A 23,624-nucleotide genomic window follows, 5' to 3' on the forward strand; every position below is an offset into this window, starting at 1 on the left:
AATTTTGATTTGCTTACTTTTCGCATACAAGTATACAAAAAAAATATTCTCATTAATGTCATTCTAAAATAATTGTATTAAAACTTCCTGAAATAACTTTTATTTGATATCCATATTCTATTAATTAATGAAATTTTATAATTAATTTCTATTTTTTCCATATTCTGTTATGTAATTTTATACTTAATTCGAAAACTCACACCATCTATTGTGAATACCACGCAAAGGAAAAAAGCCAATGCCATGCTAATTTCATATTGTTTTCAAAATTGTAAGCCTGCAAATACACTTTTTTCTTTTTATTATATTTTTTATATGTATAACTGGCAACTCTGTTATGAAGATGAAAAGCAAATTTGGATTAAAGGTTAAAGCTGCAATTAGTGGTGTCGTACCGTAATCATGGTAATCAGCTGTTCTGATCAAACATATGGGCATGTTGTTGTTGCTGTTATTGTTGTTGTAGCAGTATAAATACTCCCCGGACATATACGAGAAATGCTTGCAATCTTGCAATATTTTATTTACTTTTTAAATTATTTTACTAGAGATAGCTGAGGTCTGTATGATTTTTTTTTCCAACAATCATTGTCATATCTCAGCCAATTTAAATAAGATCTTAATATATTATATAACATTTGTTTATATCTTCCTCATTAGTCATACCGTCCATTGATGACAACCGATAAAAAAGTCCGTTAGGTAGTTTTGAGTTTAACGCATTCAGATCACCAAAAATACGCTTTTTGGGGTCTTGATTTTATAATTGCCCAGATATACTCGTAAACTTTGTATGTTTGCACAACTTTTTTTTTAAATCCTCACTGCAGTCTTTATTCTTACAAAATGTCATTGTTCACGAAAAATTCCAAATAAACTTCCAATCTTTCACCATATTTTGGGTTGTCAAAAACTTTTCGCCGATTCTCTACCGCCTCGTCAGTAACCAAAAGAAAATTCAATGGATCCGCTAAGTCCGAGTTCTCGTTGATCAAAATGGGCAGTAAACAAGTAGCAGTTACAAGACCTTTAGAAACAAAATAAGCTGTATAAAACATACACACAAACACATAAATAGTGTAACCGAATTCAATTAAGCAAAAATTCGTTGCACTTGCCATGGAATCCTTTATTTAGTATAGACTTTCTCACATCTTCAATAGTTGGTATTCGCAGATCATATTTCAATTTATCCAACAAATCAGTCAATGTCGCATGATATATAGCCAGCAGGTCTTCAAAGTGGTTTTGGAACACTTCCTTTTGCCACGATGAAAATATGAAAAAATTCCAATCGATGCCTGGGGAACCATAAAATCCCTCTTGATAATCCACCTGAAGGGACAGATATGGTATTAGTATATCTCACTTATGCAATTGCAATTTTTCGATTGATACTTACGAACAGTACTTCCACAACATTGCCACCAGCATCCTTTCGAAACATCAAATTGTTCACCCACATATCACCGTGGTTTAGCACGTGATAACGGTCCGTTTGACTGCGGCTGAAAACATTTATCATCTTCGGAATAATTTTCTCACCGAAGATTTTCAACTTTGGTACATAATGTTGAAGTTTGGGATTTGTTTGACAATATTCGATCGAACACTTAATGGCATTTGTATAAAGGTCATGGAGGGGCGATGAGTGCTCAGAGACATTACTTGGCAAATGATGGCGAAATAAGTCTGGATTCTACAAGTACAATAGAAAAAAAATGAAATATAGAAGCAACGATTATTACGCAAAGTACTATTACAGTTATTCAGTTGTAGGTACCTCTCTGTACAGGACCATGCTAACTGCATGAAATTTTGCCAATTTCTCTAGAATTAAACGGCAGCAATCAAAATCCAATCCAACCTTGACATCTTCTATTGCAAAACCTTGCTGTTTAAGGTCTTCCTGTACTATCACGCGTTCATCCACATAAATCGCTCTACGTATACACAAACAAATTTTTATATGTACGCTTATTTATACTCAAATAAAATTGCAGTTTTTTCAAATCTTATATCTACTATAACTAGGAACTATTTCAGCTCTAACGCATAGCTTAAAACTGATTCGATCATTAAATACAAATATTTTGAACTTCAACTATTTTTAGTAATGTCACACTAACAAAGAAACCACTTAGGAATAGATATGTAGGTATGTATAAACTCACTTAGGTCCAAAACGTGTTGCATCGTTGACATTGCGTAACAGCTCTTCTGCTTTGCCCATTATTATATTGTAGACTTGCGATTCTCGGTGAAACACATTGAAATCTTCCTCTATTTGTGAGAATAATTCATTTTCTAAACGTGACTTTACTATCAGTGTAACCTTCCTTATGGCTTCCGGGTCCGCCTTCGTGGTATAAGAAACCTTTATAAGATGTATACAACTTGCATAGTTTTCACCTTTTTTAGTAGCAGGCTCTTTGGTAAATAAAATAATTTCATTTAACTGATTATGCGTATAATTGTTGAGTATCTTCGCCACGTAGGTTGTGTCTAACCAGATGGGAGCTTCCTCTGAATCTTCGCTCATTTCGTTTATTTATATAAATTCAATCTGATAGAAAAATATAACTTAAATTTTAACTTTATCAAATATAACAATTGTTATACCCGCGCATTTATGCCCAAGGGTATTATAATTTTGTTCACATAACGGTTGCAAGTAACAGAAGGCCTCTTCTATTTGCCATTCTATGATCGATTAACTTGTCGAAAAATTTGTTAGTGTTAGATATAAGGCCTCTTCTTTTCGGCAAGCGTTAGCAAGTGAGGAATAGATGAAGCAACTGGTATGAATGAGCATATGTTGGCAACGCGGGAAGAGAGCTGCCTTTAATTACACGTGTTTATAAGGCAGTGAGTTATACCAGTTTAATGAGGTATAGCCATACTCGCATGCGGCGAATCTTACTTGATAAATTGTTTGTTGCTTTCTCATGCAAATAATTCGCCAAGTTAATCGAGCATAGAGATAGTGAGCGGGGAAGTGGCGAATAGAAGAGGGCCTATAAATAAAGTCGACTCTCGTTAATTCGAAATTCGACGGACTCTTAAAATATTACGAATTATCGAGTGTTTGAAATATTAAATGGGAAGAAATGAGAGAAAATAAATAAAACTTATTTATCAAGTGTTTTTATTTAACTGTTAATGTTTTACATATTCATAATCTGAATTAATTAATCTTTGAAAAGAACTCATTTATACGAGTTTGCTCCGAAGCACATTGCTCAGACTTTTCAATAATTTTTTTAAGGAGACAAAAGCTTTTGTAAGTTATCGAATGAGGCTCTTGCTCGTCTTCATCTTCATCGTTGCTCTTTTCATTCGTATCTGTCGCAGATAAAATTTCGCCACCTGTTAGTGATCCTGAGACAGCAACATCTTCATCCACTTGAACATGGTCAGAACAACTCATACCGCTGATGTCAACTACTGGTACCATTCAATGAGTAGACGCGAACTCTTTTGCTTTTTCCTTTAACAAAGTTACGCTAATAGATACTTTTTGTCCTCTACACTGTCTAAGCCAAATGACCAGGCTTTCTTCCAAACGAGGAAACTCATCTTTAGTTGTTCTTTTCCGTCTCCAGCAGTTTGAGCAACAGTAACTTTCTCCGTGTTCTTTATTATGGTTGAGAGAGTACTGAGAGGAATCTTGAATTCTTTTGCAACATCGCTTTTCTTCTCACCTCCTTCGACTTTTCCAATTAATTTCCTCTTTTCAGCAATCGTCAAACATTTATACTTTTTAAGACTCATATTTAATACAAATTTTTAATCTGTATACCAACGAAGCGATTCGTGCGGAAGCGTGCGCCAAAATGTGCCTATGTTTTATGCGTAACTCGCAACCATGCACAGTAGAGGTATTTTCAGGGGAGTCCCAAAATTCAAAGTTCTTACCAACACACCAAGAAACTTTGCAAATTTGGATTGTCGAGGGTTTGACCATATGAATTCGAATTACCGCGTCATAGCAATGATTTTTTCGTTCGAATTGCCGAGTGCATAAAAATGTATGGACATATTTCGAAATATAAATGATTTTGTAGGGGACTCGTGAAACCTTTGAATTAATGAGAAGTTCGAGATATCGCAGGTTTGAATTAACGAGAGTCGACTGTATGTATATGTATCAAAACCGAATGTAGCCTTACTTGTTTTTATTAAATTTAAATAGATATGAACACCTTAAGGAAGATATAGGTTTCGTAATTTTTTACTTAGAAAAGCTAAAAAAAATAACAGTATTACATTATTAATTAAAAAAATGTATTCTACATAAATTCTCCAAGTTTTCTAAATTTAATACAAAAAAACTTTTATATCGGGCAGATATGGCAGATATACTTAACAGTAGATAATTTTTTTAATAATCTTCATATTCTTATCATCTAATTTTTAATATCATTGTGTATATTAAAAAGTTATGTGTCTACGTATTTTGTGCATTAACCAATTATAACAGATCACGTAAGAGGAGCGACCATTTCGAAGTTAGAAAAAAAAGCATGACGTCACTATTTTGGTCTTTCTTTTGCGTGCGCTTCTATGTTCGTTTACACTTTGGAGTTGGCTTGTTTACTTTTTGGCTAGGCGCTTGAGAGATGGCTTGAAGAAATTCTCCAGCCTAGATCCCTTTTCTCTCCTCCACTACATCAACAGCACTGGATGGCTGTAGACGGTTTTTTTTTCTCTTAATCTTTTCACAGGTGGTGGTCCACATTATGGTATCAAAACGACATGTAAGTGCTACTTGAAGTGTACCTGGGGTACTCTTGCCATCTTACCTACCTAAAAATAAAAATTAAAAATAAATAATTGGCGCGTACACTTCTGTTAGGTGTTTGGCCGAGCTCCTCCTCCTATTTGTGCTGCGCGTCTTGATGTTGTTCCACAAATGGAGGGACCTACAGTTTCAAGCCTACTCCGAACGGCAGATATTTTTATGAGGAGCTTTTTCATGGCAGAAATACACTCGGAGGTTTGCCATTGCCTGCCGAGGGGCGACCGCTATTAGAAAAATGTTTGTTTTATTAATTTTGCTTTCACCGAGATTCGAACCAACGATCTCTCTGTGAATTCCGAATGGTAATCACGCACCAACCCATTCGGCTACGACGGCCTACCTACCTATGTGAAATCTATTCAGATCAGCCAGATATACCTAAATTTTGTTAGTTATACAATAATAAAATTAAAAGTGGTTCATTAGTCTTCGAGAAATCGGTGCCACCGTATCAAAAAAAGTCGTTTCGAGAAAAACGCGTTTGAAATAAAGCATCGTATCGTAAACGTTACGGGGCTGAACCGACGGGCGCTCACTTAAGTGCACATAGCATCGGGAATAAAGCGAATTTCGCTTTAAAATTTTTACCACATTTTCTTGAGTAGTTATACTAACAATTTATGCAAAAAAAAATCAATTTTTTTGAATTTTCACAGTGGCGCTCCCCCTTAAATGATGCAATTGTTAAGAGCCGTGTTTTGAATAAAAGTAGTGAAACCTGAAAGAACCTAAATTTTTACAAGCTTTATTTCAAAACAACATCTTGGCGCGTCCTTTGAAAGACACTTTACGTTTTTTTACATATGTGTAATGTGTATTAAAAACTAGATAGTAAGGTCAACGAAATGTTCGTTCAATTAAAATTGTTTTGAATAGCGAATAAGAAATAAAAGAGAAATCATAACGAGAAAGAAAACATTGAAACGCGAAAAAATCAAAAGCTAAAAATCCAATTTATCATTATTTCAAGGGTTGTACTTGCAATCAATCAAACGAGAAACTATAAGACAACAGAGTATTTAAATAGGAGGCAAAATGGTATTCATTATCACAATTAAAATGTAAATTTCAAGAAAAGTACAATATAATTTTGAAAAATAAAATCATATTAAATCGAATAACAAATGTAAAGATTAGAAACACTGTGTAATATTTTAATTCATAGTAAAATAATTTTGAGACTTTCATTAGTTACTTGTACTTTACTGTTATGTTGCTAGAAAAATATATTGGAAAAATATAGAAGATGAACTACTTCAGCTGTACAACGAAATTGTAGCAATGTAATTCATAAGTTATGGGTTTGACTGCAGGCTATTTTCTCAAACAAGATGAGTTAAAAATAATTCTGTTACTTTACCTATTTCTTGTTACAGTATGTATGCTACCAGCCTGTAACTGGCTATCACCTTTTCTTTATCGAATACGAAATCTGCCATATAGAATATGGAAACTCTCGTAGTTACAAATAAAAATGATTTATAATATATTTACTATATCAATACGTACATATGTGTGTACATGTATGCACCATTTCGAGAGAGCAGAAAAGTTACGGCTGAGCGAACGCGTATGCTTAGCAGACCAAATGACTGACCTACCGATATATGTACATAGGTAGAGTTATTCATTCCAACTGTAATATCGCACATTCAATTTAAGCAATAATGAGCCTCAATGTACGCGTATATACATATTTATGTACATACATATATACATAAGACGACTTTTGGCGAATGCTTGATTTAACAGGTTTTGCTTTTAGATCCATACATTTTGATTTAAATTCCTATATTTTAGTTAAATTTTTATTGAATTAAAGGTGAGCTGTGCAGAAAATTAGTGCTTTACAGATATAGAGTCCTTAGTCGAGGTAAGTTATTTAACGGAATCCCAAATGTATGCACACATACGTGTGAGAATAGCATAATCACATTTTCCGCTCCCTGAGTAACGCAGTACGACAACTAACAGGACGACCGGGTTATATCCGGCTTTGGACTGTCACTTCAAAATTTTCTGAAAACTGTGTGAAAATGAAATTAAACAGGCACGATGGCTAAATTCAGATATGTACTTATAGTTTCAGTAACGGACGAAAACGTACGCGTTAAAAGAAGGAGCTATTCGTCGTGCCTAGCGGCACGCGTAGCTACTAAACCAGCCATATCTCAAAAACTATAGTCTCCAAATTTTTTTTGAATGAAAGTTGCAACTTTAAGGAATAATAATAAGCACATTGAAATTAATGACTGTAAAAACCAAATATCAACCAAATATATAAACAAAAATTCGGCCGCCATAACCGAATGTTTGGTTCGTGATTACCATTCGGAATTCAGAGAGAACGTAAGTTCGAATCTCAGCAAATTGCGTTTCGACGGCACGAAAGTTGACATACTCGGAGCACGAAAACACTGCGTTGTTTGTACTTCAGCGAAAAGACAAGTGATAAATAGCGCCATCTGTGTGTCACCTTTAAAACTAATTCAACCTCCCAATAATAGCGGTCGACCATCGGCAGGCAATGACAAACCTCCGAGTGTAAGTATTTCTACAAAGAAAAACCTCCTCATAAAAAATATCTGCCGTTCGGAGTCGGCATGAAACCTCCATTTGTGCAACAAATATTCAAGTTGCTTAATATATACACAAGCAATAAATTGTGTTATGCTTGCTTCAGGTAGCTCCAAAGGATTAGAGTTGTATCTCGGCTGTCTCCTTATTGCCCAATGTTCTGCATGTTGCTCTTCCTCAAGCAAAACTCGCAATTGAAAGCATTTAAATTTTTTGTGTTTTCAAAATTATTAATAAATCCACTATAATTAATAATTTTCAACTTTTCATGTAGAGTTGATATTCTTATGTTCTAATAATTTAAAGTAAAATTTATTTTGGAGGAAATTCTCAATACATATTTTCCTTTCGGGCGAATGGAATAATCCCTCGTGAAATGTTTTATGTGGTTGAATAATTACCTTGATTTTGAGCATTTTTTTTTTTTTAAATAATCATAATTCCTTGCTGAGTTCAAAATATTTCATATAAAACTATTATTTTCAAAAGTGTCAATAACTTCAAAGCAGCACTTGCATTTCGCTTACTTATTGAGGAACTCTTACCCATGTGAGAACTGTTTTAAATCCAACTTCACTCGTATCGAAAAGTGTTGCTAATTGGAAAAAGTAGAACGGAAACTCCTTACTTAATCCTATTTTTAATAACTTTAAAGGCATTACTAGAATGGGCCTGCTCCAAAAGTAAGGCTATGTTACTGAAATCACAGAAACCAATCACGTACATATCATCAGTCCCGTACTCCAAGTGTAACCAATTAAAAGGGCCATACATTTAGTCGGTTCTACGTTACCGAAACGACCCGGATTTATATCTGGCCAAGGACTGTCACTTCAGCAGCATTCCCCGTATGTAAGTATGGGGTATGTTTATGCTGCTACAACAACAACAACAGCCATACATGTTGTTTAGTTTGGAAATTTATTAAATTTAAAGTAATAAATGTGTGAAAATAATACCTAATTAAGAATTAATTTACTTTCGCTCGATATTCCAGCCAAATATAATGCAATCTCACTATTACGTTTGAAATCCATTACCGATTTTCTTTTTTCGCGTTTACTCTCGGCAAAATGCTTCCGCGTACTTGTAAACAATGCTCTAGACTATTATTTAGCCAACTCACAGACAGCTGATGCCCATGCACCAGCTGCGCGAGCGGTCTGAAGTTGGTTAACATTTGAGTGCCGGACCCTGTACATACATAAGTTAATACCAGAAAAGTGTGCAACTAAACTGAGTAAAGCATAACTAGAAATTGCAATTTTTATTTTTTAAATTCTTCGAATCGTATACATGAACATTTTTTAGTTTGGATGTTTCTTTTTTTGAAATCAAATATTATAAAATTCTCACAATTTTAGTTACAGGCTAATTCTTCACTGAACAAAAAAAAAAATGTGAACGGAGCCAGTATCATTACATCATTACACCATAATTTATTTTACATATTTCGTTTTTTAATACGTGCATTCATCGCCTCGTTCAAATAGATAAAACACTATCAGTGGCGCCGTTCGAAAATTACGCTGATGACAACGACGCAATAATGGAATAATAAATGGAGTCACGAAATTAGTTTTCACTTATAATCTATAGTATTAAAAACATTTATACGCATACAAAATATGTAAGAATGAGCTTACAATGTTTTGTGTCTAAAACACTTTTTCCACTCTCTTCACAGCAACAAATAAATACTGAAACTAAATAGGGAGTGGTTGAAGAATTAAAGCACTGTGCTTTTGTATTACCACTTTACCACATTACCGCAATGTTAGCCCTGTTTACTTGGCTGTGACTCAATTCGTACTGATTGAAACAAATACAGCATTACTTTGGCAGTTTTTACAAAAGGTTTATACCGATTAGCAATGCCGCCGGTCTGGTGCTTACCGCCATACTGATAATAATCATGGCTAGTAGCGTCCAGGTGATGAATGATTCACATATTGTTGCATATATAAAGCAACATTCATGGTGGCGGACGGTACGGGCAGGATTTAGACCGATTAGGGAACAGAAAAATATTATAAAATTTATGTTCCAAAATAACTCTCATTTTGCCACCAAATCGTATTTAACGTAATAAATGCATATTTAAAATAAATTTTTGATAAAAATAGTTTACTATTGGCATATGTATGGGCTTAACTTTTGGTGTAAAAAGTGTTTTCTTTGTTTTTTGTCATAATTTTATAAATAAATATATATTTGAAATAATGCGATTTGAGATAAAGTAAAATCGATCTTGAATTTGAAAAAATTAGCTTACATGTTTATGAACAGAATTTTTTTCAATTAATGTAAGATGCAGTTAATAGTTCATATTCGTATAATCAAAATCTTGTTTATTTAATTTTTAGTCGGTATATTCCCTGTTACTTTATACAAACATTAATTATAAATAATAAAAAATAAATAAAAAATTAAAATAATAATAAAAAATTAAAAAAATAAAAATAAATAACATAACTAATCAATGCACATTTAAAGAAAGCATTAAATTTTTTATCACAAGTTATTAAGGGTATTTCGAGCGAGCGCTGAATTCGGAAATTCCATTTATATTGTTTTTGTAAAATTTTTCGAATACCGAATTTACTAATGCGGTATATCGAGATGGCTGGCTTAAAACCTGCAAGGTAGGCGTGATAAAGTACAAGATTGTGCCATCGCAGCACGCGACGCAGTGCAGAAACAAAACAAACGAAAAAAAGGGGAAGAATAATCGAAAGCAAGGAAAAAGCTGTAATTGGAGGTTTTATTATCAATGTTTAATTAACAGTATCCGCTGTAGCAGAACGAATTCGTGCGTTACTACTATTCGGAAGTGCGTAGGTCAGAATCTAGGTGCATGAAGGAGTAAAATGATAGAAAAAGCCTTTTCTAATAGGGGTCGCCCCTCGGCAGGCAATGGCAAACCTCCGAGTGTATTTCTGCCATAAAAAAAGATTCTCATAAAAAAACATTTGCCGTTTGGTGTCGACTTAAAACTGTAGGTCCCTCCATTTGTGAAACAACTTCAAAACGCACGCCACAAATAGGAGGAGGGGCTCGGTCAAACACCTAGAGAAGTGTACGCGCCAATTATTTATTTTACTTTTTGAAGTGAAAACTTCTTTAGAATCGTTGGGAGTGATTTGAGACTCGATGAAACGAAAAAGCGACACTAAAAAGAGACATATACGTATGTGTGTGTGGCTGCGTACTGCTGAGCCACGCTAGTATTGTGAGTATTGTAGTATGTATACTACACTGCCTATTACTTGCTTTGGTGTTTAGTTCAAGCGTCATACGTATGTATGTTTGTATGTATGCTAGTACGTATGTGTACGCGCCTGCGTATTACGGAGTCACGGTGAGCGAGAAGGCATTATGTATACCTATACTACACTACCTAATACTTGCTTAGACCAAGCGTCCTACGAATGTTTGTGTGTATGTTAGTACGTCTGTGTAATATACGCGTTACGACGCTCATAATAGCAACCGTGTGTGCTGTATTGCGTCCGTATTTTTATATTCGTAAATATTTTCATTTTTAAATATTTACCGGAATTATGCCGAAAAATAATCCAGAAAAGAGTCGTGAATATCGACAGAAAAAAAAAATAGCATCACGGAATTCATTCCCGAAAATTTAATAAAGTATACACCAGAAGTATCGCGAATACTTAGAAAAGATTACGATAAAGTTCCAATGATTTTAACGTAAATTTTGCATTGGACCCAGCGGTCCCTTTAATTGACTTTCTCAATACAACATTCAATTTAAAAATGTGTAACAATCGCACTGAATCGACAATACGATCAAAAACAACAATTGACGCGGTATTTCAAAGATGTGTTGACAACATCGAAACCAAAGCATTTGTATTATATTTTAGCTATCATAAGCCACTCGTATCATTTCTTGAAATTGAAAACATTGAGGATAATAATAAAATGAAGAAAATAAAATATGAACTTTATAGCAATATTATAATGAACCTATAATTATCCCGCTCCTAATGTTGCTTTCGTCTCATTCTCTCTCAGTTTGTTTTACGGACGGTTTCACTTCTATCGTGTCTAACCGTTAGACTGGTATTTTTTTTTTTTTTTTGAAAATCAAAATATTCACTAATTAGTTTATTGGTAATTTGAATATTGCGCACAATGGTTTATTTATTTTCTGTTCTTTTCTTTTCCGAAAGTACAAAAAGATCTGTCAAAAACAAAAAAAAAAAATTGGTTTATTTTGACATATTTGTCCGTTTTTGTTTGTTCTGAATAAATAAATTAAATTCGTTTATCACGTTTGAAAATCGCGCGATTCGAAACTTTAAAGCGCTTCAAACGCGTAAAGAAAAATTGCCATTTAGCTACCACGTAGATAACGTAGGTGACACTTCCGAAAACCGCTATTTTATTTTCGGCGAATTTGGCAATTGAGTGTCATCAGTATAGAAATTAAAGAAATTTGGCTTTCCACTCACTCTCGCTTACGCTTCCTTTTTTTATTTTGTTTCTTTTTTGTACTGACGTTACGGTACTTATGAGGACGCATTTAGCATTCTATTATACTTGCCATTTACCCATAGTTGACGGCTTGGGGCTTTAGGCACTACATTTAGTGTTTTTTGAAAATTAAAACACCAAAACAAAAAAAAAATGGTTTAGTGCCTAGTGCCCTTTCATTGTGTTTCTTCTTTACATGCAAACAAAAAATGATTATTTCACTATGTATTTACAAACAAGTAATTTCTTTTCTTTTTGTTTATTTGTTTTGATAATTTCACGTGATGCGGTCAACCGATTGCCAAATACGTGAAAGTAGCATCTTTCAGTAAGCGCCACCTGTAGTATTCGATATACCGTGTGTAGTTGGATAAAATTATAAAAATTCTATTGATGAAAGACGCCTGGCAATGCCACAGCACGTGTTCGAATCCTAGGCTACAGTTGTCTCTTTTCTACTCATACCGGTTACAGAAAACGTCAAACAAACGCGAAATTGTGGCCATTTTAATGAAAATTTTCGTCTGTTTCGTGCTTCTTAAAATAATAGACAATATTAATAAAAACAATTAGTTGAACAGACATAAATATGTAAGTACAACAGATAATTTTATCCGTATTTGTTAGAAGTAAAAAAAAATTATTAATTTATAACGTTCGTATGATATAAACAGGGCTCATGAACGCTCGCCAACTGCTGAGGCGGAAAAAGATGGGAAGGAAGGCAAAGAATCATCGGCAAAAGACGTGAAGCCAAAAGTAAGCTCGTCGTCAAATTCGAACCGTGGCCGAGAACGTGATCGTAGAAGACGTGGCTCCGCGTCCTCCAGCAGCGATAGCAGTGGCAGGTGAGTGTTTTATGCAAATATATATTTTTTATATTACTATTTGTTTTCTTGCAGTTCGTCAGATAGCAGTTCATCACGTAGTACTTCAGGATCTGGATCACGGTCTAGTTCGTCTAGCTCCAGTGGTTCATCTTCTTCGTCTTCATCATCTTCAAGCGATTCTGATCGCAGTGCAAACAATCGACGCCGTGGTGCTGGAGGCAACTCTACCACAGCGCGCAAAAGTGGGTCGCGCTCGCCGCGTCGCTCAAAATCACCTCGTGCCACTAGCAAGGTACGTAAGGCCAATTCCCGCTCCAAAGATCGTGAGCGTGAACGCGACCGTGATCGCAATGAGCGCGATCGTGATAGAGACAGAGAGCGTAATGAGCGTGACCGTCGGCGATCACGTACCCGCTCACGATCCAAGGAACGTGATCGTGCACGCCGCACATCGAACGAGCGTGGTGGTGGTGTTGGTGGCGGCGGCGGAGAAGTAACAAATGCCAAACGGGAACGTTCGAAAGAACGTGATCGCGATCGGCGGACTCGGTCACGCTCGGGATCACGATCCCCGCGTCGCAGAGGACGAAGTTCGGGTGAACGCAGCCCGCAGGCCAAACGACGTGATCGCACCCGCTCGCGGTCGGTCACTCCGAAACCTACACGCATTCATGTTGGCAGATTAACGCGCAACGTGACCAAAGAACATGTAGTAGAAATTTTCAGTTGCTTTGGAGAGGTCAAAAACGTCGAGTTCCCCACGGATCGCTATCACCCTTCCTTTGGACGCGGCATTGCATATGTTGAGTATGGTACACCCGAGGAATGCGAAGCGGCTATGAAGCAAATGGATGGCGGCCAAATTGACGGACAAGAAGTTACTGTATCACCGGTACTAACACCTAAAATACGTCCCCCTGCCAGACGTCCCTCACCCATAATGCGACGTCCGGCTGGTCGCTGGCGTTCACCGCCGATGTTCAACAGATTCAATAATCGTGGAAGGCGGTCACCTCCCCGTGGAAGACGTTCACCACGCCGTCGATCTCGTTCCCCTATTCGTCGGCGTCGACGTAGCAATAGCTCGGACAGTTCACGTTAACTATGATTGGCAACAATATGACAGAAAAGCGACCAATGAAAGTTTTAAAGAAAATACTAAACAGCAAATTGAGATGAATCCATTACTTGATTATATCTTGTTCTACTTTTTATTTAAGTTTAGTTACTTTGTATTTTAGACGTAATGATAATACAAGTATTGAAATCACGTACATGCGAAATTGTGGTATTCTGCTTTGAATTTCAAGAATACATGCAAACAATTTTCTTAAACATTAAAAATTATATCAGATTTACACCTGCAACGTTAATAACTTAAGGCGCTTTTAAAAATGAAGTTAATGCAGGAAATGTAATATTGCTGCTATATACCATTTGTAAATGCATAAGTCGTTTCTTAAAAAGTACATCAGATTTATGTATATAGTAGACCAGGAGTTAAAACTTTGATTAAAAACTTATTTAAATAAAATTGTACCTTCTACTTTCTTATTTAGTACACAAAGCTGCTTAATGTATAAACGTGCATTGCTCGGCCGAAAGGGGGCATCCATCCGGGTGATGTAGATGAAAGAAGCAAGCACGTTTTTTGACAGTTTGTTTCTTAGCCTTCGCTTTAGATAGATTGTGGACTTGTGGTTTTTTTATTCCGACAAAGTCTTTCCCTAGAAACTCAAATATTTCATGCTTGTTTCGAAGTAAAGTTTTTATGCCACCGCATTCGGCTTTAATATTTCGCAAGTCACCACTATCTAAATTCTGGACAATCTCACACATACGTAAACGGATCCCCGTCCGCCACTTATTACCATTCCCATTGTCGACAAATGTTTTCTTGTCTGGGTCAGACAAAAGCCGATGAAATATTTTCAAAACTAATGAATCTATAATATTCTTATCTATTTGAGTGCAGTTGCGCACTGCTTCATGTCTGTCACGCAATTTAACTTCCGAACTTGATGAGATATTTCCAAATTTCAGTTGTTCCTGCTTGACAAACTCTGTTATTTCCTCTAGAATTCTCCCGTATTCGTCCTGTGACTGTGTGCGCTCAATTCCTATCAAAGCTAAGCGCTTTGTACTGGGAATTTTTAAACGATCTTTCAGCGTTGCATACCCACATTTTTGCGAAATAATTTGTAAATAAGCGTAAAAATCTTGGTATACACTAATACTCGTTTTGCGACGTTTAAACTTTGCACCGGATAGCTCGTAGGCACAACAAGGAAGAAGAAAGTAGCGCATTTGGTAGCCACTAGTGGCAGCTAAAACAGGAATCCATGGAGAAAGTTCATCCGAGTGATTACCGATCAGCCAATCTACATCTTCAGGCAACCTAAATTTATGCGGTTCAATTGTTTCCTCCATTAGTCTGGTTGTTTTTGGATAACAGGACCAAATTTTGCGTGCTCTCACATCGTAGCCATAACCATTGAACCCTTCTTCTGATAGTAAATATACTAATAAACCATTCCCACATCCCAAATCAGCAAACCCGTTTGGTGCACCAAAACGTTGCCATAGGCAAATTAAATACGCAGCTATTGCCAAGTCTTCGTAAATGAACTTCAGAGGATCGGTAGATTCGTTTGCCGTGTTCCAACACTAGAAATATATATGTAATTGTTTAGTTAGGTAAGCATTGTAATTCATATCCGATTTTCTTACTTCAAGTGCTTTTGCAGCATATTTGGATTTGAGCATTTTGTAAAGTTCATTGTAACTTTCCAAGTCCACTAATTGCAGGGATCTGGCGTATTTCGTGACCTCAGCACAGCCGGAGGCATTCACACTTGGATTTGTGCACCACTTTAATAGTTTTGGTTTCAGTACGAAGTGACTCCATCCTTCGCTTTTGTCGGATATATCACGACGACTGTGCGTATTGACTAATAGTTTGCCGTTCACAAACTTAACTGAAAAATTATCCAAACCCTCGTAGTGGAATTCACATGTATACGTTTTGTTAACAAAATCTAATCAAATGGTTATATTGAAAATCTTTTCAAAAAAGAAAAGTAAATTGGCATACCTATTTTACCCACGGCATCGATATTCTTGTGCATTTTTTTTGTCAGAAACTTGAAAAAAACTAGTAATCCTTCACATTCCCTAAGATCACGTTCTGACGTTCCCATCTTATGAAGAACTGACTCCATATCAGCTTCCGTGATTTCATGGACCGCATCCTCGGCATGATGACAAAATTTCCCTATATCTTGCAACTGATAGTCTTTTTCACAGAATTTTTCAATTCCGTGATCTACTTGGAGCACTTTACTTATTATACAAGCAAATATTTTTCTGTTAATTGCATGATAATTTCGAATTAATATCAGCAAACCGGTCCAAAATTGCTTCTCCGCAAGGTCGCCGTCCATTTTTAACGATGTTCGAAGTTGGCTACACACATACAAACAGTTGTTGGCAAAAAACAGCTGATCGGCTTATATATTGTGAATGAGTTTTTTTTTTTTTAAGGGGGGAAATCCCCATTTGTTCTCCCGCCCCTTTTAAAAAAAGGGGTATAAGGGGGGGGTAGAGGGGGTATTCTACTATCCAAAAGTGAAAACCTCACTGGCCGGAGGCTTATAGTTTTTAAGTTATTTGAGTTTAAAAATTGTAAAATTGACCAAGAATCCTCCTATTTTGGTTACTACAACCAGCCGAAGTGCTGCCAGACATCGTATAAATAAACAATTTTAGAAGATAATAAATGACTAGAAATACAAAATTTTACAAATTATTTCTATATGATATACGTCTATTCATATATATATATATATATATATATATATGATATATATATTTTTAATTCCACATTTTCACTATATTATGAATATATGATATATATATATACATATATATATTTAAAAAAAAAGAAAAAAAAGCGCCGCAGGCGAAAATTTGGAATAAAAAATCGCGCGATTTTTAATTCCAAATTTTCACTATATTATACATATATATATTTAAAAAAAAAGAAAAAAAAGCGCCGCAGGCTAAAATTTGGAATAAAAAATCGCGCGATTTTTAATTCCAAATTTTCACTATATTATACATATATATATTTAAAAAAAAAGAAAAAAAAGCGCCGCAGGCGAAAATTTGGAATAAAAAATCGCGCGATTTTTAATTCCAAATTTTCCCTATATTATGAATATATGATATATATATATACATATATATATTTAAAAAAAAAGAAAAAAAAGCGCCGCAGGCGAAAATTTGGAATAAAAAATCGCGCGATTTTTAATTCCAAATTTTCACAATATTATACATATATATATTTAAAAAAAAAGAAAAAAAAAGCGCCGCAGGCGAAAATTTGGAATAAAAAATCGAGCGATTTTTATATAATATAAATGGTTAATTTGTGGTATAAATAAATAAAAAGAGTTAAAAACGTGTGTGTATGTTAATATAGTTTCAATATTTATTAAAATAAATGTGATAAATGCACTTATTCTATCAAAATTTGGTGAAGATAAAAGACAAACTTTATCAACAAATAACTTAAAAATTATTATTAACAGAATAGTGTTGGTGCTAGTTTTAGCAAAATAAGCGGCTCCGACCCCATGTGTTCTCCCATCACTTCTTTTGAGAGAAATATTACGAATTTTTCAATGAAATTCACAGGAGATGTTCACTTCGTGCTTATTTTGCTAAAACTAGCACCAACACTATTCTGTTAATAATAGTTTTTAAGTTATTTGTTGATAAAGTTTGTCTTTTATCTTCACCAAATTTTGATAGAATAAGTGCATTTATCACATTTATTTTAATAAATATTGAAACTATATTAACATACACATACGTTTTTAACTCTTTTTATTTATTTATACCACAAATTAACCATTTATATTGCATTTTTAAGTTGCTAACTCCAAATATGCCAGCTAAATTTACAATAACTGAAAAGCATGGCTGAATGGAGTGCTGCCAGAAGCAAAAAATAAAAAAAAAATAATAGAATGCGATTGAAAACGAAGCAACATAGGAACATAATTTCCACACACTCTTTTCTGTTAGAATAATGAAGGAATGGGGGTTTACAACCTCTAAGGTGTATATATTGAGTTCATAAATACAATATCGATATGATTTTCGAAATACAGTTCCGCTTCACGTAAAACTCCTATGTGCAGCGGAGACGGTGTTTGACTATTAAGGGTGATTTTTTTGCAGTGCGGCCGAAGGCCGCCTACGAAGAAGAAAGTTTTACGCAAAATGTTTTAATTATTCTTTTTTATATATAGATATTTAATATATAAAAAAGAATATATATAATATATTAATAATATAGGGAAAATTTGGAATTAAAAATCGCGCGATTTTTTATTCCAAATTTTCGCCTGCGGCGCTTTTTTTTCTTTTTTTTTTAAATATATATATGTATAATATAGGGAAACCTTGGAATTAAAAATCGCGCGATTTTTTATTCCAAATTTTCGCCTGCGGCGCTTTTTTTTCTTTTTTTTTTAAATATATATATGTATATATATATATCATATATTCATAATATAGGGAAAATTTGGAATTAAAAATCGCAAATTTTCGCCTGCGGCGCTTTTTTTTCTTTTTTTTTTAAATATATATATGTATATATATATATCATATATTCATCATATAGTGAAAATTTGGAATTAAAAATATATATATCATATATATATGTTTATAAATATATACATATATCCATAAATATACCTATATATATATATATATTTAGCATATATATATATATATATATGAATAGACGTATATAATATAGAAATAATTTGTAAAATTTTGTATTTCTAGTCATTTATTATCTTCTAAAATTGTTTATTTATACGATGTCTGGCAGCACTTCGGCTGGTTGTAGTAACCAAAATAGGAGGATTCTTGGTCAATTTTACAATTTTTAAACTCAAATAACTTAAAAACTATAAGCCTCCGGCCAGTGAGGTTTTCACTTTTGGATAGTAGAATACCCCCTCTACCCCCCCTTATACCCCTTTTTTTAAAAGGGGCGGGAGAACAAATGGGGATTTCCCCAAATAAGCACGAAGTGAACATCTCCTGTGAATTTCATTGAAAAATTCGTAATATTTCTCTCAAAAGAAGTGATGGGAGAACATATGGGGTCGGAGCCATTAAATTTATCCATTTAACATTTCAAAACAACAATTTGTATGTATGTATCCAAATTTCAAAATTCATCCACCATTGTGAACTGGCAATTTACTCAGATGTCCCTTATGTAATCACATGAATTATCATAGTGCACCTAGTCAACACTTTGCTCATTTTTCACTGTAGTTTAGTAAATATTCCCCCGGCATGTCCTTTATCCGACATACACTGAGATGTGCTACGCGCACCTGTAGCATTAAATGGCAGCAACAAATTCTTCGAACAGTAAGTCAAACTTGTTGTGGACTCCGAAAGTCGCTCATTGATAAGAAATAACACCTTTTAACGCAGATTACAGCTCAGCCATCTATTCAGTATAGATGTAGTAGTACGGTGCCAGCTGATGACCCCTCACAATTTCCAGGCGCTAAAGCACCTTTCGTATCAGAATTAAAATTATTGTTGCACACTGACTATGAAAATGTGCCTATTTATCGCGTCATGGATAGAGATGGCCTTATTGCTGATGAATCGCAAGATCCTCAACTAAGTAAGGAAGTCGTGCAGAAGATGTTCAATGACATGATTTTGCTAAATACTATGGACAAAATTCTCTACGAATCCCAGCGACAGGGGCGCATTTCATTTTATATGACAAATTTTGGTGAGGAGGCAACGCATATTGGAAGTGCAGCTGCATTAGAAATGCGGGATTTGATCTATGGCCAATATCGCGAAGCTGGTGTATTGGTTTGGCGAGGTTTCCGCATCGACCAATTCGTTGATCAGTGCTATGGTAACTGTGATGATATCGGGCGTGGCAAGCAAATGCCAGTTCATTACGGCAGCAAAGACCTAAACTTTGTAACTATTTCCAGCCCGTTATGTATGTTGTATGCACTTTGGACTATATAATTTTCGAATGAAATATTACACATATCTTATTTAACATAAATTATACAGCGACACAGATGCCTCAAGCGGTAGGTGCTGCCTATGCGATGAAGTTACGCCCAAACAACGATGCGTGCGTTGTGTGCTACTTTGGAGAAGGAGCGGCCTCTGAAGGTGATGCCCACGCGGCATTTAACTTCGCAGCAACGCTCAAATGTCCAGTTATATTTTTTTGGTATTACAACAAATCATTTTTTATTTGATTTATTTGATCAAAAAACCAATAATTTCAGCCGTAACAACGGATTCGCAATTTCCACCCCTTCGCACGAACAATATAACGGCGACGGAATCGCTGCGCGTGGTCATGGATATGGCATGGCAACCATTCGAGTGGATGGGACAGATGTGTTCGCTGTTTACAATGCCATGAAGTTGGCGCGTGAATATGTAATTCGAGAAAACAAACCCGTTATTTTCGAGGCTATGGCTTATCGGTGGGCTATTGGCTGTGCTCATTTTTTATTCATATAAAACAGAGAAATAAGATTTGTTTTTTTATTTTTTGTTTACAGCGTTGGACATCATTCAACATCAGACGACAGTACAGCTTATAGATCTGCCGAAGAAATTGAAGTATGGAACTCAGTGGAACATCCGATATCTAAGTTGAAGAGTTACATGGTTCGAAAGGGCTGGTTCAACGAGTCCGAAGAAAAGGAGTTTGTAAAAGATGTACGTAAAAAAGTTTTAAAACAAATTGGTGTGTCAGAGAAGAAACCTAAACCGAACTGGAAAGAAATGTTTGAAGGAGTTTATTCTGAAATGCCTGCAAATTTGACCGAGCAAATGAAGGAATTGGAAGAACATATTAACAAACATAAGGACCACTATCCGGTGAAGAGCTTTAAAGTTTAAACGAATTTTTTTACTGGATACCGGGTTTCTCCCGCAGTCATACAGGTTTTGGTACAACTTATAAGACTAAGAAAGGTGCATTTATTAATTTTAAGGAAGTTATTCGAAGCTTACTGGCTTATAAACGTCTAGTACCTTCAAACTAATACTAAATCAATAGAGGGTCATTGTTATGCAGCTGCTTAATAATATACCAATATATTTTGTATTTTTGTAAAATTTTTGAAATTAAATAAAAAATATGACTACATACATCATAAAACACATAAACTGGCAACTAATATATCGTTTCCCACCATCATTTCATGTAAGTATACCAAACAAAGGCCAAATTTAAATAAGTTTAAAACAATGTAGTTGTTAGTATGTAGATCATTACAATTCTGGTTGAACGGAATGAATATTTTTGCTGAAAATTTCATCAGCTAATACAGTGTCAAATAAATTGAAAAAATACACTTTAAAATTTAATAGTAAACATTTTACTGCAATAATTTAACGTCTTGCAGAGTGCATATTAGTACAAATATATTTCTTCCGCCGGGCAGGTTAATTGGTACGCAGTTGATAATCACCATTTTGAGTAATATAGCGCACCCAAGGCAGCGCCTGATAACCGCTTTTCTCAATAATTTTCAAATAGCGCACTTGTATGCCCGATGTGGTGAAATAGGGAATCTCGAAGCGTACCTGTATCGGTGGTTTCCCCTCATTATTGTCTTCGCTTTCAACGCTTGGCAGACCAAAATGTGCACGCATTAAGTACTCTTTACCACCGGGAAATGATTTAATCGTCCATATAATAGCATTTTGCTCTGGCGCGTATTTGCAACTGCCTATTGTTGTTTTAAATTTAGGAGAATCTGCATCTGCCGGAACGGGAATAACTATCTCAACGTTGTTAGCAGTGGAACGCCGCTTGAATTGCGACTTTGCCTTTATCATGTATTCAACACGGGAATGTGCATGACGTTCAATGACAGATTCAATCCAAATCAAAGGCTTTACCTATTTGAGTTGAAATAAGCAAAGATATTAATAGAGTGATTGATATAAAAAAACGCAACCAAGTTCTTACGTGAGTGTTAAGTCGATAGGACATCAGCTCAAACTCTCCATCTGGTGGTATAAACGATATAGTACGATCGTTCTCAAAACGTGATAAACGTACGCATTGATGGAATTTTACATCCTCCAATTCTACTGACTTAGATTTGCCACGCCCAGTGCTCTCGAATAATACTTTATCATTCAATCCCAACCGCAATTCTGGCATTCCAGATAAATACACACGCATTTTAATGGCGCCGACAATCTCACTGCGCAACACATTTCCGTTAGCGTTAGCCAATAGATTCACCGATTCTATCACATCGAGAAATACTTCGTTTTTGCGATACTTTATTCCTTCAGAACGCCAAGAGACTGCATTGGTAACAGCTAGCGGTGGACGGGGTTGGAGTTCTAATTTATGTCCCTCTTGGGTTATGTACTCCTGCAATATTTTTGAATCCGTCGTCTGCGGGTAACCGAAATCAATCAATTCATCAAGTAACTCATATATTATTACAAAATTATCGCGAATCGACTCTTCTTCCAATTCTTTGAAGTATTCCACAAAAACTTGTGCAATTTTATGCAGAAAAACAAATACCAGTGCGATATTAACATTTTTGTTGCGTGGGGTTGTTGAAACAATATAAAGGTTGTTCGTCTTGATATACGCAAAGGTGCTGAATATATTTAGGTCAATTATTGCCAGTAAAATCCATCAAACAACTTTATACTCACTTATCAGCCGTCTGCAGTATAGGAGTTATAAGACCCTCCTCCTCGCGTTCCATTAACAGTGGCATAAACTTGTCGATAGCCGCCATATCCATGGTATCGCCACGATAATTGCGGGATATCAAAACTTTGCCTTTGACATCAAGAACATATATTGCTGATGAAGACATTGCTGCACCTTTTTTTCGAACGAACCAAAATAATAATAAGCGAATCGGGATATGACTCAGTTGCACGCCAACCGTTTTGCGATTACACTTTTAACGATTTCCACATTAATTAACGGTTGGACTCTATATTGTGAAGCAAATTTACATAATTTTTAGGGCTTTTGAAAATTAAATCACAAATGAAGTTTTTAGCCAGGTGCCACACAAATTGCACTGACGACGTCAATCGACTGTCAATTTCTATGACAAACAATCACGCTGCCATATAATTAAATAACAGTCATATAAGGCTTGCACACACCGAAGCAACCAGGAACGTTACGTTAGTTTAAGCTTGTGTCGTTTAAAATAAATTTGTATAGACTTTTAACTAATAAATAATAAGGATAGAACAACGTTGTACATTGTTGGTGTGGCTATCCCTAATAATTATAAGATTTACCCTTGCTGTGTTAGGATGGGATTAATAAATAAATAAATTTTATTGAGTGAAGCATGTTCCAATCATTTCTAAATAAGCGAAATAGTTATGAACGCAATATAGTGTGAACTATATGAGGGCTAACGTCAGACTTGTCAAAATCGCGAAAAGTAAAGTAACTTAATGGCGCCACCTTAGCTACATATTTCGCCTTGGGTAGTTGGCAAAATAACAATCAGCTGTCCTTTTAAAATATTAAAACGTGGAGGAAATAAGTAAAAAAATAATTTTGTAGTCGAAGTTCAGTGAGATTAAATATAATATATGCACTGAGGGATCAATTGTATTTAAATAATTTGCTTCCAGCACTTTTTATTGATTAATTATTCATTTTTGCTTGCTCGTTATATTTCGGCATTCTTAATTTTTTTGTATAAATTATTGCTGCAAACTGACAGAAATAAGTCGAATAGGTCCTTCACTGCAAAATATATTTGCCGAACTGTCAACTTACAAATCGTCAAAGAAACGTAATTTTGTTT

At 35.0% G+C, this 23,624-nt stretch overlaps 5 protein-coding genes across 12 annotated transcripts; 2 read left to right on the top strand and 3 right to left on the bottom strand.

Moving 5' to 3' along the window:
* Window positions 1-703: 703 nt before the first annotated feature.
* On the bottom strand, window positions 704-9,370 carry LOC128863774 (uncharacterized). Of its 8 annotated transcripts, XM_054103124.1 has the most exons (7): window positions 9,152-9,370; window positions 9,028-9,087; window positions 2,175-2,566; window positions 1,784-1,943; window positions 1,403-1,699; window positions 1,119-1,335; window positions 704-1,045 (listed from the first exon to the last, which is right to left on the bottom strand). In XM_054103124.1, exons 3-7 carry the CDS (start codon window positions 2,540-2,542, stop codon window positions 840-842), a joined length of 1,248 nt encoding a protein of 415 aa, XP_053959099.1. In that variant the 5' UTR covers window positions 2,543-2,566; window positions 9,028-9,087; window positions 9,152-9,370; the 3' UTR covers window positions 704-839. The 8 variants fall into 8 exon arrangements, with proteins under 8 accessions (XP_053959099.1, XP_053959116.1, XP_053959124.1 ...); XM_054103141.1 differs by lacking the exon at window positions 9,028-9,087; XM_054103149.1 differs by lacking the exon at window positions 9,028-9,087 and having other exon boundaries at window positions 9,144-9,370.
* A 2,967-nt stretch (window positions 9,371-12,337) lies between these two features.
* On the top strand, window positions 12,338-14,253 carry LOC128863828 (RNA-binding protein with serine-rich domain 1). The gene is made up of 3 exons (XM_054103199.1): window positions 12,338-12,475; window positions 12,559-12,732; window positions 12,787-14,253. Coding segments are annotated over exons 1-3 (1,206 nt in total). The 5' UTR covers window positions 12,338-12,473; the 3' UTR covers window positions 13,817-14,253.
* On the bottom strand, window positions 13,885-16,193 carry LOC128863818 (probable tRNA (uracil-O(2)-)-methyltransferase). The gene is made up of 3 exons (XM_054103187.1): window positions 15,809-16,193; window positions 15,445-15,752; window positions 13,885-15,381 (listed from the first exon to the last, which is right to left on the bottom strand). Exons 1-3 carry the CDS (start codon window positions 16,155-16,157, stop codon window positions 14,287-14,289), a joined length of 1,752 nt encoding a protein of 583 aa, XP_053959162.1. The 5' UTR covers window positions 16,158-16,193; the 3' UTR covers window positions 13,885-14,286.
* A 2,658-nt stretch (window positions 16,194-18,851) lies between these two features.
* Window positions 18,852-20,785, top strand: LOC128863837 (2-oxoisovalerate dehydrogenase subunit alpha, mitochondrial). Its single transcript, XM_054103210.1, has 5 exons — window positions 18,852-19,176; window positions 19,243-19,777; window positions 19,855-20,020; window positions 20,079-20,282; window positions 20,361-20,785. The coding sequence occupies exons 1-5, from the start codon at window positions 19,099-19,101 to the stop codon at window positions 20,701-20,703; spliced, it is 1,326 nt and encodes a 441-aa protein (XP_053959185.1). The 5' UTR covers window positions 18,852-19,098; the 3' UTR covers window positions 20,704-20,785.
* A 95-nt stretch (window positions 20,786-20,880) lies between these two features.
* Window positions 20,881-22,905, bottom strand: LOC128863847 (AP-1 complex subunit mu-1). The gene is made up of 3 exons (XM_054103222.1): window positions 22,495-22,905; window positions 21,782-22,436; window positions 20,881-21,711 (listed from the first exon to the last, which is right to left on the bottom strand). The coding sequence occupies exons 1-3, from the start codon at window positions 22,659-22,661 to the stop codon at window positions 21,253-21,255; spliced, it is 1,281 nt and encodes a 426-aa protein (XP_053959197.1). The 5' UTR covers window positions 22,662-22,905; the 3' UTR covers window positions 20,881-21,252.
* Window positions 22,906-23,624: the final 719 nt, after the last annotated feature.

This window comes from Anastrepha ludens, chromosome 2 (genome assembly GCF_028408465.1).
Source record: "Anastrepha ludens isolate Willacy chromosome 2, idAnaLude1.1, whole genome shotgun sequence".
Classification (NCBI taxonomy): Eukaryota; Metazoa; Arthropoda; class Insecta; order Diptera; family Tephritidae; genus Anastrepha; species Anastrepha ludens.